The 15698-nt window shown below is 47.2% G+C and overlaps 6 protein-coding genes across 6 annotated transcripts; 2 read left to right on the top strand and 4 right to left on the bottom strand.

Annotated features, from left to right (window-relative positions):
* Positions 1–117: 117 nt before the first annotated feature.
* Positions 118–1613, bottom strand: BJ212DRAFT_1523553 (NADP-dependent oxidoreductase domain-containing protein; the record flags this gene model as incomplete). Its single annotated transcript, XM_041341711.1, has 9 exons — positions 1336–1613; positions 1193–1280; positions 1052–1143; positions 901–981; positions 725–848; positions 512–677; positions 423–485; positions 325–353; positions 118–274 (listed from the first exon to the last, which is right to left on the bottom strand). Exons 1-9 carry the CDS (start codon positions 1361–1363, stop codon positions 118–120), a joined length of 828 nt encoding a protein of 275 aa, XP_041198271.1. The 5' UTR covers positions 1364–1613.
* Positions 1614–3623: 2010 nt separating this feature from the next.
* BJ212DRAFT_1475857 (NADP-dependent oxidoreductase domain-containing protein) lies at positions 3624–4875 on the bottom strand (the record flags this gene model as incomplete). Its single annotated transcript, XM_041339295.1, has 9 exons — positions 3624–3780; positions 3833–3882; positions 3932–4060; positions 4120–4186; positions 4234–4330; positions 4402–4491; positions 4561–4652; positions 4702–4789; positions 4848–4875. 9 exons carry the CDS (start codon positions 4873–4875, stop codon positions 3624–3626), a joined length of 798 nt encoding a protein of 265 aa, XP_041198270.1.
* Positions 4876–5460: 585 nt separating this feature from the next.
* On the top strand, positions 5461–6728 carry BJ212DRAFT_534863 (uncharacterized protein). Its single transcript, XM_041343430.1, has 2 exons — positions 5461–5495; positions 5548–6728. Exon 2 carries the CDS (start codon positions 5691–5693, stop codon positions 6354–6356), a length of 666 nt encoding a protein of 221 aa, XP_041198269.1. The 5' UTR covers positions 5461–5495; positions 5548–5690; the 3' UTR covers positions 6357–6728.
* A 2381-nt stretch (positions 6729–9109) lies between these two features.
* BJ212DRAFT_1261652 (uncharacterized protein) lies at positions 9110–10503 on the top strand (the record flags this gene model as incomplete). The annotated part of the gene is made up of 8 exons (XM_041330195.1): positions 9110–9242; positions 9293–9334; positions 9394–9450; positions 9504–9555; positions 9607–9653; positions 9705–9771; positions 9830–9919; positions 10029–10503. The coding sequence occupies 8 exons, from the start codon at positions 9110–9112 to the stop codon at positions 10501–10503; spliced, it is 963 nt and encodes a 320-aa protein (XP_041198268.1).
* A 1186-nt stretch (positions 10504–11689) lies between these two features.
* On the bottom strand, positions 11690–12993 carry BJ212DRAFT_1566321 (lamb YcsF family protein; the record flags this gene model as incomplete). The annotated part of the gene is made up of 10 exons (XM_041341969.1): positions 11690–11761; positions 11821–11928; positions 12003–12042; positions 12098–12149; positions 12201–12384; positions 12446–12526; positions 12581–12701; positions 12759–12823; positions 12878–12898; positions 12949–12993. The coding sequence occupies 10 exons, from the start codon at positions 12991–12993 to the stop codon at positions 11690–11692; spliced, it is 789 nt and encodes a 262-aa protein (XP_041198267.1).
* Positions 12994–13997: 1004 nt separating this feature from the next.
* Positions 13998–15391, bottom strand: BJ212DRAFT_1320967 (uncharacterized protein). Its single transcript, XM_041334398.1, has 8 exons — positions 15024–15391; positions 14929–14974; positions 14820–14876; positions 14714–14765; positions 14611–14657; positions 14507–14561; positions 14355–14447; positions 13998–14307 (listed from the first exon to the last, which is right to left on the bottom strand). Exons 2-8 carry the CDS (start codon positions 14966–14968, stop codon positions 14301–14303), a joined length of 351 nt encoding a protein of 116 aa, XP_041198266.1. The 5' UTR covers positions 14969–14974; positions 15024–15391; the 3' UTR covers positions 13998–14300.
* Between the last annotated feature and the right edge of the window lie 307 nt (positions 15392–15698).

The following is a 15698-nucleotide window of genomic DNA, read 5'->3' as shown; positions in this document are numbered from 1 at the left end:
TGGTCTTGAACGTTGTTGTATTGCATACTTGCAAACGAAAGAGTCGGATTCTTTGTTCGTACTAGTACATTGCTTCCTAAAATAACGAGGTAGCTCTGAGGTGGCGGACCTGACTCCTTAGTCGACGTCGACTGGATTCCAGGTAACTGCACCTTCCTTCCCGCGGTCCAACGCGTCAAGCTTTGCCATGTCCGTAGGTTCGATGTTCCAACCAAATACTTGGCCGTTGGATATAATACGTTCGGGCTGCGAGGATTTCGGCAGGGGCACAAATCTAGACACAGTCGAATAAGAGTATAGGCAGATACCAATCGAGTCACTCACCCTCGTTGTAAAGACCACCTGATAAGAATCTGAGCAGGATCTTGGAGTACTATAGTACATCAGATATTATCACGCAAGAAGATATGGCATATAGTCACCTTTGTGGAGAGCTCCTGGATGACCGGGTTGTCGAGAGCACCACGCACAAGAGGCGAGTATGCCTGGACAACGATGTTGTTGTTCCTACAGTATTCGACGATGGGTTTTTGCTGGCAGAATGGATGTAACTGATGACAGTTTTAGCTTCCTCGCAATGGTTGTGTGAGCCAATCGCAGTAATGCTCGCCTCTATTTGGTTCACAACAGGCATCTCTAGACCAGCCTCACGAATCTCTTCTATGTGCTTTGCTGAGCTATGTAATGGTCAGCCGAGAGGGCACCTATGAGTGATGATACCTACTAATTGGAGACGCCAATAGATCTGATCATCCCGCTCGCCTTGCCGTCCAAGAGAGCCCTGTAGGCGGCAAGACGTGCGTCCTTACCTCCAATGGCGCTGTGGGTTAGGTATAAATCATAATACGCTAGTACCTATCCTGTAAGCAGTAAATATTATCAGGAAAGTACAAGACTTACAAGATCCAAGGTTCGCGATCGAGTCTTTCAAAGCAGCCGTCGTGCCATCGTAGGTGAAATCGGTATGGAAGACCTTGGAAGCTAACGTGTCAAAGGTGACCAGATATGTGAGAATTCAATGTCCAGGAGCTCCCGAATGAGACATCCCCACTGATAAAGACGTTTTCGCGCTTAACACCACTCTTCCCTACCCCAACACCGACTTGGACTTCATTCTTGTAGAGCCGGGCCCCATCAATCATTCTAACAATCTAATTGAGTTTTAAAACTTTGACTGATATGTAAAACTCACCGGTAACCATTTTGAAGGGCAACCATGCAAGCTTCCGCGCATTCCTCGTTCAAGTAGACACCAAGCCCAAAAGCGGGCATAGTGTGGCCTAGACAATTTGTGTTGATAAGATAATACGTGGACATATGATGGTGGAAACTCACCATCAGAGAGTGTAACTGTTTCAACCATGATTTAGAGCTGAAGAATAAAGATAGGGAAAGAGCCAGCTATTTATGCAGGTCCGAAGCGTACAACGCGCTTGGGAACAGACGGATATTATACGCACGGCTGACATAGAAGCTGACGGCCTCTTCATACCGGGCTGAGACAGCTAACTGTGTGAAGCAAGCGGGCACCGACAGGGTGGACAGACGTATGGCCCTGGGGAGCTTCGACCTCGAGAACTCAAATCTGACATGTCACGTGGTTTGACACCCCAGTGAGATGTGACCCATTAGCGAACAGGAGCAACGGATTGGACGCGTCCCCATTAAGTACGTACCTATGACAAAACACTAAACCTTCGTGATCCTGCCTCTAGAAATCTTGAGCTTAGACTGTCTAGGTAATCTTTGCTTCATTAGCCTGCGACTACCGTCTCGTCATTTTGTTGGAGGGCTGCATCAAAAGCATCCATCTTCGTTCCGGGTATTTTTTTTGCTCCGGAAATCAGGCTGCGTCGATCACTAGCTCGATGTTTGCGAATCGTTCGGACTTGATGTTGAGCGTCGTGGTACATCCATGAATATTAGCTCGATAACGCTGCAAGAAGCACGGAATGAAAATGCTGGTCTGCGTTTGACAACTTGAACACCTAACAGCCCGGCCGGCCGTTAAAAATCTGTTATCTATGGACAGACCTCGGGCTAAGCTTGGTCTCAAATCTGCTATCTTTGGATGGGAGCCTCCGGGGCCTCATAAGACCTGCATAAACCAATCAGGAGTCGGCACTTCCCGTTAAAGCCTGGTTTATGTTCTTGCCACCAATTGATCACCACGACGAGCCTGGTTGAACCGTCAACGCACGCTCTACATTGAAGAGAGTGAGAAAGAACCTTGCTCACATGCACATCATCATCCCACATTATGTCCCCGTAATAGCAAATCAAAGTCACCCACGTCACCTTCTACGGACACCAATTTCAGTCCCGCAGGCGCATGCCAGTAGCCCAGCCCCTCCCTCTATATAAATCTCTACCTCAGGGTAGGAAGTGGAACACAGCGGCCCTTGTCCCCACGACGATCTCGAGCTTGTGTCGACCAAATTTTGAGTCCCGAGATTGTTTGACAGCTTCTTGGTTGAGTGCCTTCAGGTGCTTTCCACAGTCACAGGCCTTCTTGCGATCTCGACACCTTCCTTCGCGTATCACTGTCCATTCCCTCGGAGAACGGATTTGAACCGCGTCATTTTGCATCCCCGAATTCGCAGGTGTAGCACGGCGGGTATCATGGTGGACATTTCTCCTTCTGCGATGATCAGATTCAGTTGGATGCACGTTGATGAGTTCGTGGGATCGTATGTAGAACCATCCCGGACGTTCTATCGCAAGGTGTGCGAGTGTTGTATAAGCACGGTTCGTCCTGATTACCTTTCTTAGAAAATAGGTCATCACCAGACTGATTTCTTTCGTGATTATCGATATTGCATCGTGATTTAATAACAAAGGACGACGTCTGCATCGATGGATCATAGCACCCACCCGAACCCTACTACACTCGGTCAACTCAACTGAAAAAAAAAACAGAGACACCCACCAAATGGCAGAGACTGCTGGTGTGTCAAGTTCCTAAACCGATCCTTCCAGCGTTAACTCCGGAAACTTGGAAGAGCTCTTAATTTGAAGCTAGGGGTTCTCCTGCTCTCTCGCACCCATCCACCAGTGAGGCCGCCGAACCGTTGAGTTTCTCTGCTGGTTCGCCTGTCAAGCCGTTTGGGGTGGTCCTTCTGGCCTCCTGGTTCATCCTCGGGCCCTGGTTCTGGACTCAGTACTAAATTCTCTCGTTGTATATACTGCCTGTACTCTAGTTTGTCCCGTACTCTGTTCGTACCCAACACATGTAGGCGCGACTTGCGCATTTCCCTTCACATGCAGGATGTCTTCCCAGCACCAGAATCTCGATAGCACAAGACATCATGACATCAATTCTCATCGCATTCCTCTATCTCAAGCACTGAACAGTCTGAAGCTGAAGCTTGATAGCGCCCATAAAATATGCCGCCCGTCAAAGCCGGGAAGGAACCAAACATGGTTCCCATCAAGTCGTCGTGTGAAAATTTGATCATCCAATGGGTTTCCAGTCCGGAATTTGCAGCTGTGCAGTCCAGACAGGTGGCAAAAATGTATTCGTTGAGTACTCTCGTCTCAAGTTCACACACACTGACATCATACCGTGATATAGCACAACATCTGGCCTTCATACGGTCAGAACCGTAGGCTGACCTGACTCCTTAGTCGACGTCGACTGGATTCCAGGTAACTGCACCTTCCTTCCCGCGGTCCAACGCGTCAAGCTTTGCCATGTCCGCAAGTTCGATGCTCCAACCAAATGCTTGGCCGTTGGATATGATACGTTCAGGCTGCGAGGATTTCGGCAGAGGCACAAATCTGGATAGAGTCAAATAAGAGTATGGGCAAATACCAATCACACGTCACTCACCCTCGTTGCAAAGACCACCTGATAAGGATTTGAGCGGGATCTTTGGAGTACTGCAACACTTCAGATATTACGACGCAAGAAGACACACTATATAGTCACCTTTGTGGAGAGTTCCTGGATGACCGGGTTGTCGAGAGCACCACGCAGAAGAGGCGAGTATGCCTGCACAATGATGTTGTTCTTCCTACAATACTCGACGATGGGTTTTTGCTGGCAGAATGGGTGTAACTGATGACAGTTTCAGCCTTCTTCCAATGGCTCTATGAGTCAATCGTAGAAATACTCACCTCTACTTGGTTTACAACAGGCATCTCTAGACCAGCCTCACGTATCTCTTCTATGTGATTTTCTGAGCTATGTGACTGTCAGCCGAGAGGACACCTATGAGCGATGATACTTACTAATTGGAGACGCCGACAGATCTGATCATCCCTGCTCGCCTTGCCGTCCAAGAGAGCCCTGTAGGCGGCAAGACGTGCCTCCCTACCTCCAGTAGCGCTGTGGGTTAGGTATAAATCATAATACGCTAGTACCAGTCTTGTAAGCCGTAGATATTATCAGGAAGGTACAATACTTGCAATATCCAAGGTTCGCGATCGAGTCTTTCAAAGCAGCCGTTGTGCCGTCGTAGGTGAAATCATCATGGAAAACCTTGGAAGCTAACATGACAGGGGGGACCGATAGGTTAGAGGCCAATGTCTAGGAGCTCCCGAATGAGATGTCCTCACTGATAAAGATGTCTTCACGCTTAACACCACTTTTCCCTACCCCAACACCAACTTGAACTTCATTCTCGTAGTACCGCGCCCCATCGATCATTCTAATGATTTAACTGAGTTTCGAAGCTCTGACTGATGTGCAATACTCACCGATAACCATTTTGAAGGGCAACCTTGCAAGTTTCCGCGCATTCCTCGTTCATTGCGACACCAAGCCCAAGAGTGGGCATGGTGTGGCCTAGTAGATGATTTGGGTTGATCAGATACTATGTGGACGCATGATGGTAGAAACTCACCATCGGAAAGTGCAACTGTTTCAGCCATGATTTAGAGCTCGACGGTAAAGATGTCATGATCAGCTATTTATGCAAGTCCGAAGCGTGCAGTGCGCTTCAGAGCTGACGAATACTATATGCACGGCTGACATAGAAGCTGGAAGTAGTGGTCAGCAGTATTGGGTCATATAGCAGTAAGCACGTCCAATTGCGCTCTACATCAAAGCTGAAGCTTAAGAGCCCGTTCAGCAACCAATGTTTGAACAAGATTTTGGTTTATGTACGTGTTTGTGTTGGAGCAGCATGGAAGCTGCCGTGACGGAGTCTCAATAATCTTTCCTTCCAATCATGACTACTCCCTGCACGACTCGAGGTCAAATCAGTCCTTATCAGCGAAAGCAGATCCACTCGACTATCACTGTACTCATAATCTCTACTCAATTTCAACTATTTAACATGATTGAGGAGGGTGAATCCAAACAATCCAAGGCCCAGTGGAGTGAGGAAGAGGTTGATGGCCTCCTGTCATATCTACAACTGCAGGTGTTGAAGATTGCTGGGGTCACCTTTAAAGATGAGACATTTTGCAAGGCTGCAAAGAGCATTGCACATCTCTCAAAGCAAGGATTGCCCAAGGACATGGCACAATGTAAGAGAAAGTGGAAAGTGGTATGTCTCCCTTTATCATATTACCTAGCTACATCGCTAACTACCCCTACAGTTGAAACAAATCCATCTTGCCATTGAGAGATATTGCAATTGATCTGGATGTCACTGGGACAATGTCAATGGTGCCAATATACATGAGCAAGCTGTGGAAACTCAGTGGACCCAGTTTATTGATGCCAGCGCTAGAAATAAGGTATGTTTATATTGGCATCTCCAATGTACTACTTTATGACTTACTTACAGATTATGAAACCATTTAAAACCAATGGGTGGAGATATTGGGAGAAGATGTACAGCAATTCTCCTGAACAGGAGTGGTGCTCATGGGGTAGTGCCTACAACCTGGCTTCCTTGGCTGTGCAGGCTTCAGGGGGTGCTACTGCTTCTAGCACTGAGGCAAGTGGGTCCATGGCCACCACCACCAGCACTGCATCAAGTGGAAGGACGATGGGACTTGATGTCAGTGTGCCAAAAGCTGCTGCCACTGGTGGGGCTCATGGCCTTGGATGGGGCAACACTGGCCTCAACTTTCATGCTGGATGGGATCAGGTTGTGTCTGCACTTCTGTCCATCACCCCTGGAATCGCTCAAAGCTCTATGAATGCGCCCCCTCCCCCCTCTTTTGTCACACCCTCCAGCACCAGCAAATGCTCTCACTCAGACATGGTCCTTTCCTCCAACACCACCCAAACTTTGGCATCACAGGTGGGTTCTGCCAATGCCAACAAAAAGCCAAGGTTGTCGGCATGTGGTGGCAGTCCAATATCACGTGTTGCTAGTAATTGGACGAGCTCTAAAGCAGCAAAGGATGCCGCTAGCACTGCTGCCTTCATGAATTTACAAGGTTCCATCAACCACTGATGGACAGCCTTCACTTGTCAGTGGCCAACTCAGAAGAAACTCAGGTGGCAAATGAAAGGTCCCAGGCCTTGGCCTTCATGCAGGATGAGGAGGGCATTCCGCCAGTAGACCAAATCACCCTCATGAATGTGTTCTCAAGGAGCCCAGTGGTATGCAGCACCTACTTGTCTGCCAAGGTTGAGAATTGCATCCCCTACTTGCAATCTGTTCTTGCTCAGGCTGCCAGGGGGGATTTTGGACTGCTTTAAATCATATTCTCACATGCAGATCAAATTTTGTCTCTTTCATTGCACTTTCATCTCAGTTCTCATTTGTTTGTCTTGTTTTGTTCTTCTTTGTTTCTTGAATCATGTTACATAGCTGTCACTCTTTAATATGCAGCACATATTGTTGTAGTCCTATGTACACTAAATTGCATTGTGAATCTAGGCATCATTTTCATCATCATCCTCGCTCCCATAAAACTTGTCTATGTCTTCCAGGTCCTCCAGCTCTTCATCAACATCCAACAAGTGAAATACGTCTTCTAAGTCATAGTCCTGTAATATATTCTGGTAGTCTTCCCACATCTCTGTTGCCATGTGATCATGAAATGTGTTTGCATCTGCATCGTCACCAATGATTGCATCAACATTGTTAGAAGTACCTTGATTGTCCCATGCTTGACCGGCTTGTCCTTGAAAGGTAGGGTTGTCATTAAAGACAGCCCTCTGAGGAAGACACCCTTCATTTGGGTTGTGAATAAGTATGTAATTGTGCAGTGCACATAGCGCCATGGGAATATGAGCCTGGATAGCTATCTTATACCCTGGGGCAACTAAAAGAATGTGGAAGCATTGCTTCATGACGCCCAAAATATGTTCAATCACATTATGAGCAGAGGCATGATGAAGATTAAATAACTCTTCTTTGTTAACAGGCCTAAAAATGTAGCATTGGATGAGCTAGACTACAAAGAGAAAAAAAGCCTTGCCTGACACCAGCGCAATCCCATTCAGCCAGGTGGTACTGAACACCACAGTAAGGAACCAAAAGTTGTCAGGATGAGGGGAAACCAAGGTCTGCAAGAAGGTATTTTCCAGGCAGAACATTCAAGCCATCATTTTGAGCTACATCCCAAAGTAGTGCATCTGTCGCTGATCCCTCCCATCCAGTCAGCACGAAAGTGAACTCGAGGTTGAAGTTGCAAATGAAGAGGCAGTTTTGAGATATGAAACCTGTTTGGTTGTAGTATAGATGGCAGCTGGCTGAGGGAGAAAATGCGTGAATATGACTGCCATTGATTGCTCCAATGGCATCCTGGAAATACTGGCCAACACTTTGGGTTGTTGTGAATGGTGCTGGAGACAGGAGCGTCGACTGCAGGAAGGTGGACATATTTCATGTAAAATGGGTGGAATGAGAGAATATCCAACATTTTGTGGAAGTACCTATGAGATATCAGCCTGAGGTGGGAAACATAGATTAAGTTGCAAACTTAGAAACTGTAGCATTCAATCACTGGAATTGTTCCACAACATGTCTGACAGTTAATCCTGTCACACATGTGTACAGAAATATAGCTAACTGTTCCTCAAGTGAGACATAGCAGTGAATCAGAGTGACCAAGGCCACAAAGGTCATGTATCAATCTCTCAAAGACATGAATATTGACCCCAAGCTCACAATGGATGCGATCTGGGTGACCGAGAATCAATTTGATGACCCACTCTTGCCTGGTCAGGGCTGATGTGTGGTAAGGCTCAGGGTCATTAGGACTGTCCTGTAGGATTATATGTGCAGTAGCAGTAAGTAGTACACTGAAGATAAGAGTGATATAACTGAAAAATGCACTGGCGAAGTGCAGTATCATGAGCCTGGGGGGGAGTCTGAGTCCAGTTCAAAGGTCGAACAAGCGGAACCACGAGAGGTCTCTGTAAATTAAAAGTGTTAGCAAAGAGCAGATTTGCAGGTCCTTGATCCATAGATATCATATCATATCATGTTATCGCTCACTGACTACTTTCAGACTCAGGTTGAATCTCCGTCACGCTCGTGCTGACCAAATCGTGTTTGGTTTGGCAAAGTCTTGTTCATGCATCGGTTGCTGAACGGGCTCTAAGTGTGTCAGCGCCTACTATGAAATCCGCTATTTGTCAGCCACAAGGAAAGCGAAGGTTCTTGTCTTAAGCTGCTCTTTTCAATAACTCGGATTCTCGTCTCCACACAATGACGCAGCACGACATTACAGTCAGAGCCATATATCGCTTTAAGTGACAGCCAGGCTGAGTCATTGCATGATCAATGGTGCGCCATCTCAATTATCGAAGCCTCCTTTCGAACTCTTACCCTTGCTTTCAGTAGTCCTCCTTCAAGATGGGCAAAGCAACTGCGACCTCCGGGAACGTTTTCCCCGCAATTACTTCGCAGAGTGACCAAAAACATCCGAGCCTATAATTACTATCCGAGCGCTTGTGGAGTCCTGCCTTTCATGCACGCTTGATCAGAGGGTAAAGCGAGCGCTCTTAGACTCAAAATTACCAAAAGAGGCGACTTGACTTGTCCATGCTATATAAGCCAGGTTGGTCACGAGCCTAGAGACGACCGGTTTCGGAACGCTTCAAGTACGTTCCTGGGTACAATATTGATTCATCAACTGCAGGTCACCTTGGCGATGACTATGTATTCGCCAAGATATATATTGCACCCACTCATTCTTTTTCTCCGATATTCTCCAGCAACCTTGACAGCGAGTGTGTTTGCCAAATTCCAAAATGCTTCAAAGTCTCGTTCCTACCATTGCAACTATCCTGCTGGTGTTTTTAATCGACTTCGCAGTTGCAGGCAACACCACTTGCGCGGGAAATATGACACAATGGTACACGGATGCAGTAGGAGAGACAGCATGTGAGACTCATCCTTTTTTACTTATTTGATTCCCGTCCTGAGTTGAATAGGTACGACATATCAGAGACTCAGACAAATATGCAATCCCAACTGTATGTCATATCTTGTTCGTATTCATTGAAGCGCAAACAAAGCATGAAACGATTTTAAGATCAAGTCCCAAACTTTCGACCAAATACTCCAGGTGATCAATGCGACGATCAATTGCGTGCGTCTCAGTTAGGTCCTTCTCGTGCAAGCCAGGTTTACATTCACGCGTAGAGAGTTGTTGCTGCAACTCCGTATCGTGGGCGCTGAGTATGCTTTGTATGAAGTATGTTTCCTTAGCTGAGTACTGGAAGCATTGCGCTAACTTACAACCCAGCTGTCAATGGGATGTAAATGGCGGGTCTGTCTCAGGCATCGACGCTGGTAACACTGCAGTGATGTCCATAATATTACTAGAAACTAAATTCTATTCAGGCGTTGGTGCATATGGGATGTATCGTTCTCCATCAGGACCGTTTTGCACTCCAGGAACGAATCAATCGTAAGTATCATGGCGCTCAAATTCCGCTTGCATGCTGTTTACGTGGTTTCTTGTCTAGGCTTCCTGATGACATACAGGCTGCAGTCTGCAACGAAGACATCAAACTCTCCAATTTCCTGTACGAACTCTTTTGGAACGACGGTTCGTGGTGAGTATCAAGCTCAGCGAGCATAATACCAATATTAATGGTGTGTTCAGGTTCTAGTACGTGAATCAGGCATTCATGTTTCCTGAGTACTGACTAGTACATCTGTAAGTATCTATACCATGAACACCGGTGTTAAGGACGAAGCGGCGACAAACAATAATATGTATACCCACTGCAATAGCACAGCAAGCTCGACCTTGAGCTCAAGTACCAGAACAAGCACTGCTTCAACGGCCTCATCCCAGACAGCGGCCCCATCCCAGACAACGACTGCTGCTTCTGCGGGTTCCGCACAGAAATCTAATATTGCCATAATTATAGGTCCTGTAATCGGAGGTCTGATCGCGCTGGTCGGGGCCGTCGTGATCGCACGATTCTGCTGGCGTAAGCGCCGCGTTTCATTGGATACCGATAGCCCATACGCATACACAATGGCAATGGTCTCACCATATACAGTCACAGATCCCGGTAAGTCTTTGATTACATTTCCCGTTAATGGTGAGAATGTCGAACGATTCAGATGCAGGCACGAGACCGACTTCGCACAGATTCGAGAATCCAAGCAAACGGGGTTATCTACCTGACGTTAAACAATTTCTCGTTGACATCTCCCTCCAGTAGTGCGCTAGCTTCAACTAGAAGGAACTCAAGTTCTCTTGTCAGTGCGCTAAGACACGAGGATGCTGGGGTTGTTCCAGGCCTTGCACGCTCAGACTCTGGAAGACTGCCTCCAGCATACAACCCTGGCTGGGAAGCGCCCCACGGCGAATCTTCGCGACTGAATCCCGGTTCAGAATCCCAAGCGGAGGAGCCTTCCAGGTTACAGATCACGGCGGACAGTGAGCCTAGGCCCCGGCGTACTAAGCGGTGATGGGTCATCACACCTTTTGTTTGACGAACAATTTTATTCCATGCTTTTCGACTCTGCATGATTAGAATACATCGTATACTTCGCGCTCCAGTACAATTCTAGTAAATTTATATCCTACTTTGATGACCTAACTTTATGAAGTAATGGAACATTATTCGCAGAGCGTGCTGAATGCAACCTATCATTGCTGCCCTCGCTGACTTCTTTTGGCTCTACCTATAAGATACCATATATATTACATGGTACTAACCATTGTCCCTTCCTGGCCGTACTATCTAGAGAAACTAGTCTAATCACCATGTAAGCCTTTCATCGAATCGTTCGCTTTCATATCATGTATCTTATTCGTCTCCATGTTCACTGTTCCAGCCATGCAAACCGACGGTCAACATAGTCCTTTGGCCAATCCCGCAGCCTGACGCTGTACTCTGCGGTCAATTTCATATACGCGTATAAAGTCAGTCTTAACCATGTGCGTAAACAAGCCCGAGCCACAAGTCCCTCCCCCGTGGATCGTATCCTGTTTCTGGCAACCTCTGCCTACTCCTTCACGGGACACAAAGCGACGTCCAAGGCTCATCTGCTGCTCTGCTCCAGGAGGCAGATGCGAGTGAAAGATTCACTTAAACACGAAGATGCTGGTGTTCATCCAACTCTCACGCGCGCCGGTTCGGGACCCAGGTCAGTTGAGGGAGCAAGCCACTTCAGATGGAGACTCGGATGGCTAGTGCTAGCGCGGCAGCTCACTCAATCGGACCAAGCTTTGTGGATACTGTTGGAATGTGATTCATCTTTGAAAGCTACACAGGTGTTGCTAATACAACTTGCAATACATATTAGTCTTTAAACGCGGAGTCTCGGACTGGAACCTCTTGCACTTATTTCTCAGATTCCTCCATTCACACATAACCGGCTTCTTTGTTGCTTTCGTCTACCAAAGCTTTCACTGCTTGGGCGATTTCCACTGCACCCTAAAAACAGCCATATTAGCTTTTATGTCAGATGCTCGATGACAAAAAGAGGTGCTCACGGGGGTATCGGAATGGCAACATATGGAGACCTCGGCGACGTTTGCTCCAATGTCGAGCAGCTTGCCTCCGACTGTAGAAACTTTGTGGAACCTCAGGAGGTTTGTCACCTGCGATCAGATGAGAAAGAAGATGAGTGAGAAGCTGAACGCTGCGACCGCTATAGGCCAAGAAAGGTATTCACTCGTTGGCGCACGACTTCAATGGGTACTGGATCATGCTTCCTAGAGTCCAAAAAAAAGGTGAATCAAAGTAGCATGCGATAGCAGACGAACTAACTTCGTTATCAACAATTTCCCCTCATCACTGTAGTCAAGGTCAGCAAACCACTCTAAACTTTCCTCGTCACTCAGTCATGCAAATCAGTACAGCAGCGACAAACCTGCAATGAACGGCACGCCCAGCTCTTCTGCAGCTTGTTGATGAGCCGTTCCAGCGAGTCCCATAAAGGCTACACCTTGAGGACTGGCCGCGCTAGATTTGAAGGTTTTGGTGACACCAACAACTGCCCGTGCAAGGTCGATAGAGCGTGCTGTCTGACCATAGACAGAGCCGTGGGGTTTTATCTATAACATTGTATGGCTATTTCAGCCACCGGTCTGTGGAAATCGAAATAGAGTACCGTACGTGATTCATTGGAAGGCTGTAGCGTTTCAAAAACCCGTCCAATGCACCTACTTGATAGATGAAGCAGGACTCTAGCTCGTCCTGCCAACTCATGAATATTTTAATGCATATACACTGACTAATGACATTGCTCACCGGCTCAATTGCCATCTCGCGACGCCCAAAACCCTGTAAATCAGGCAAGGAAGGGTGAGCCCCCACAAGGACGTTGTTGGATTTGGCAAGTGCAACTGTCTTATTCATGACTGAGAAGTCGCTGAGCAGGTCTGTTAGCACATGAACGAGCAGCTAAAGTCGACAAGCGGGACTCAACGAAGCATGGAATCCACATGCAACATTTGCCAAATGTATTGTCTTCATAAGACCTTCGTCATCTCCCTGTTTGGTGCTCTCTTGAAACAGATGATACGATGTTCATCGTGCGATACATACGATGGTATACAAGGAGAAGCCCTTGTATAATGTTGACATGATGAACGACTGCTTACAATAACGTTACTTGCCTCTCCCATATCACAGTTTACAGTAGCTTTTAATGCTTTGCTCATGGTATAACTAATTCGCGTGGTGTCCGTTCGTAAAGTCGGCGTTCACTGAAGGCAGATAAGAAGACGATGTCGCTGATAAGCCTGGAAATCCTGGAAATACTGCCAGTAATCGAAAGCAGGTGACCTCATAGGTCCCGAAGACCTCGGCCCGCGGTTGCACATACTGGTGGCTGCGCCCATGACAGTGTGAAGTAGACGAGCAGCACTGATCACAAGATAAGTTAGTTCCCATTTGTATCATGAAGTCCCAATAACATGCGAGCTGTCGTATATAAGCATCACATGAACAACTGTGAGAATGTCCGGAACGGTGAATAATATTAATGGATAATGTTACACCTCATTTGCTTAGCTATCAACACTCCACCTGGACGCTATTTTCTCTTGCGGAACCCTGTTAGACTTCGCGGTCGTGTTTCGTCGCTTGGCCACACAGTCTGAACAGTTTGGTCTAACAGAACTTGATCTACATGACTGCATGATGAGCATGATGAGCATGACATCGTGAAATAAAGCTACCTTCACTAGGGTCAGAGTTGCTTGGCGGCGCATTTCTGGACACCCAAGATGGATGATACGCAGGCGGGAGCCTTTCTGCAGGCGCATCATTGGGGGGGAATCAGCGTGCCAGCATCGTCTTCTCGGCTATATGGCATGGCTTCAGAGAAATTGTCATTCCCAAGATATGACGTGCCAGTTGATGTGTTTAAGGACTGGGTCCACTCGTGGCTCAAAGAATGTATCACCGGCAGAGTAGACTCCCTAGACTCATGATGGCGCCCAACTGGAATGAGACTGCTGTATCCCTGAGTGGATACTAGGGAATGTTGTGAGTGCGTGAGTGAACACATTGAGAGTACAAGTACCTGGTTCAGTATCCGTGGAGGACGCTCCATAGGCAGGCTGGGCGCCATGTGATTGGTCCAGAAACACAGATGGCGTATCCTTGATCATGCGAGGTCGTTTACCCCGTCTGTAGCAGTAAATGCCACCGAGCACTGCAGTTATGGTGAGCGCGGCGCCACCCACTGCACCACCGATGATGGCTTTCTGTGAAGTAGATGAAGTAGATGAAATAGTATTCCCAGGGCTAGAGGACGCAGAGACAATACTAGTAAGAGTGGGAGAGGTGGCTGCAGTAGGGACCGTTGTAGATGTGGGGAGGGATGCCGAAGGTGAGACTTGGTTTGGGCAAACCGTGAAAGTGTTGTTATTGTTTATCGCCTGCTGTTCTACTGCATAATCCGCTGTCCATCGACTGGGTCATCGTGAGGAATGAACTACTGCCCCCTTCGATATTTTACTCACTAGTACCTAGCTCAGGGTCAGATAAGTGCTGTGTATGTCAAGTAGAAACTTACCAAGATCCATCAGACCAATAAGATCTATTGTACAGAAAGTTATCAATTTTGATGTTCTCATTGCACACAGCCTGCTGGATGCCTGCTGGAAGTCTTAATTATACCAAGTGGCGTTGTGAGTGGTGCGTTGCTTGCAATCTCGGTTTACTCACGACTGATTTGTGCTAGCACCACAGCTAGCAAGATAAGTAGTGTATGTTCCAGGAGCTGCAGAAAAAGTGAGTCGTCATGTTAAAACAATTTTAACTGGTATTACCCGCATCAATTCCAGCTACATCGCCTGGATCAGCATCTTCTTGGCAACTGCATATTTAGACAACTGTTATTAGCGGGCCGTGAAAGAGGAGAATATGAATTACTTCATGCAGAGCATGCTTAATGCGAATGCGACAGAATTGCAACAGCAATCCGCTAATCAACTAGTTCAGCAAACGTAGTGGACTGGCGTGATAAGAAAAAACCTACAAACTTGATCATTGCAACGATCACCGAGGGTGTTCGCGGTGAAATTACCCACCACATCTGTTTGTTATCTATGTCAGTACATGTCAGAGAAAAGCTTGGACACACCTACAAGCATTGTTGCATATTTGTCGAAGCCGTTGATATGTCATGCCTAACTTATTAGCAATTTGTCATCCGAATCACTCCAAAGCTGTAATGGCTTACAAGGCGTTTCACCAACCGCGGTTGTGTACCAATCCAGTTGACTGCTAAGACATGTCGTATTGCCGATCGCTAAAACAGCACCTGCATGATATAGAAGTAAGAGGGCAACCCATGTAAGTCCCTGCATGCCTGACGGTCTATGTGATGCCCACAATACTGAGGTGTGAGGGGAAAAGGCGGGTGGTCGGCTTGACACTAGGGCATTAAATGACTGGCATCAATGTACGGCAGTGCGAGAGCTCCGCGCGGACCGCGCCTCAGCATCAAAGTTGGAAGCACTTGAGCCTCCTAGGCATCATCGGTCATCATCAGCTGAGGCAACGATCAAGTTAAATTTTCCAAGTGTGATCGGAGTATAGATCAGTACCTGCAACCAATACGTGGTGGCGCAGCCGCGCGCCGGTACCTCGTCACAGCTACGTGACTCTCCGACGTCAAGTCCGTTTTAATGGCACTAGCTGGTACTGCGAGGCCCATCATGTTCAACTGGTAAGTATAGTTATAGGCTTTAATTTTGGTCCCTATCATTGAATGGTAATCTAAGAAAAACACACACCCTTGGAACACCAGAGAACATCAGGTTTTGCCTCATTTAATACGACTCGACATCGATAACGACCTAAGTATCCGATAATTGCTAAGTATAGACGATGGCTCGTGTGCCGGCTGGGAACT

This window comes from Suillus subaureus (genome assembly GCF_016647635.1).
Source record: "Suillus subaureus strain MN1 chromosome Unknown BJ212scaffold_3, whole genome shotgun sequence".
Taxonomy (NCBI): Eukaryota; Fungi; Basidiomycota; class Agaricomycetes; order Boletales; family Suillaceae; genus Suillus; species Suillus subaureus.
Note: the sequence above shows the minus strand (reverse complement) of the source record. Positions and strands in the feature narration are given on the sequence as shown.

Bases quoted from the DNA above. Each gene is read 5' to 3' on its own strand.
- BJ212DRAFT_534863 (XM_041343430.1), top strand. From the start codon at position 5,691: ATGTTTATATTGGCATCTCCAATGTACTACTTTATGACTTACTTACAG.
- BJ212DRAFT_1320967 (XM_041334398.1), bottom strand. From the start codon at position 14,968: ATGACATATCAACGGCTTCGACAAATATGCAACAATGCTT. The intron at 14,658-14,713 runs GTAATTCATATT...CTAAATATGCAG, and splicing joins TTAAGCATGCTCTGCATGAA to TTGCCAAGAAGATGCTGATC. The intron at 14,562-14,610 runs GTAATACCAGTT...CTTTTTCTGCAG, and splicing joins TGTAGCTGGAATTGATGCGG to CTCCTGGAACATACACTACT.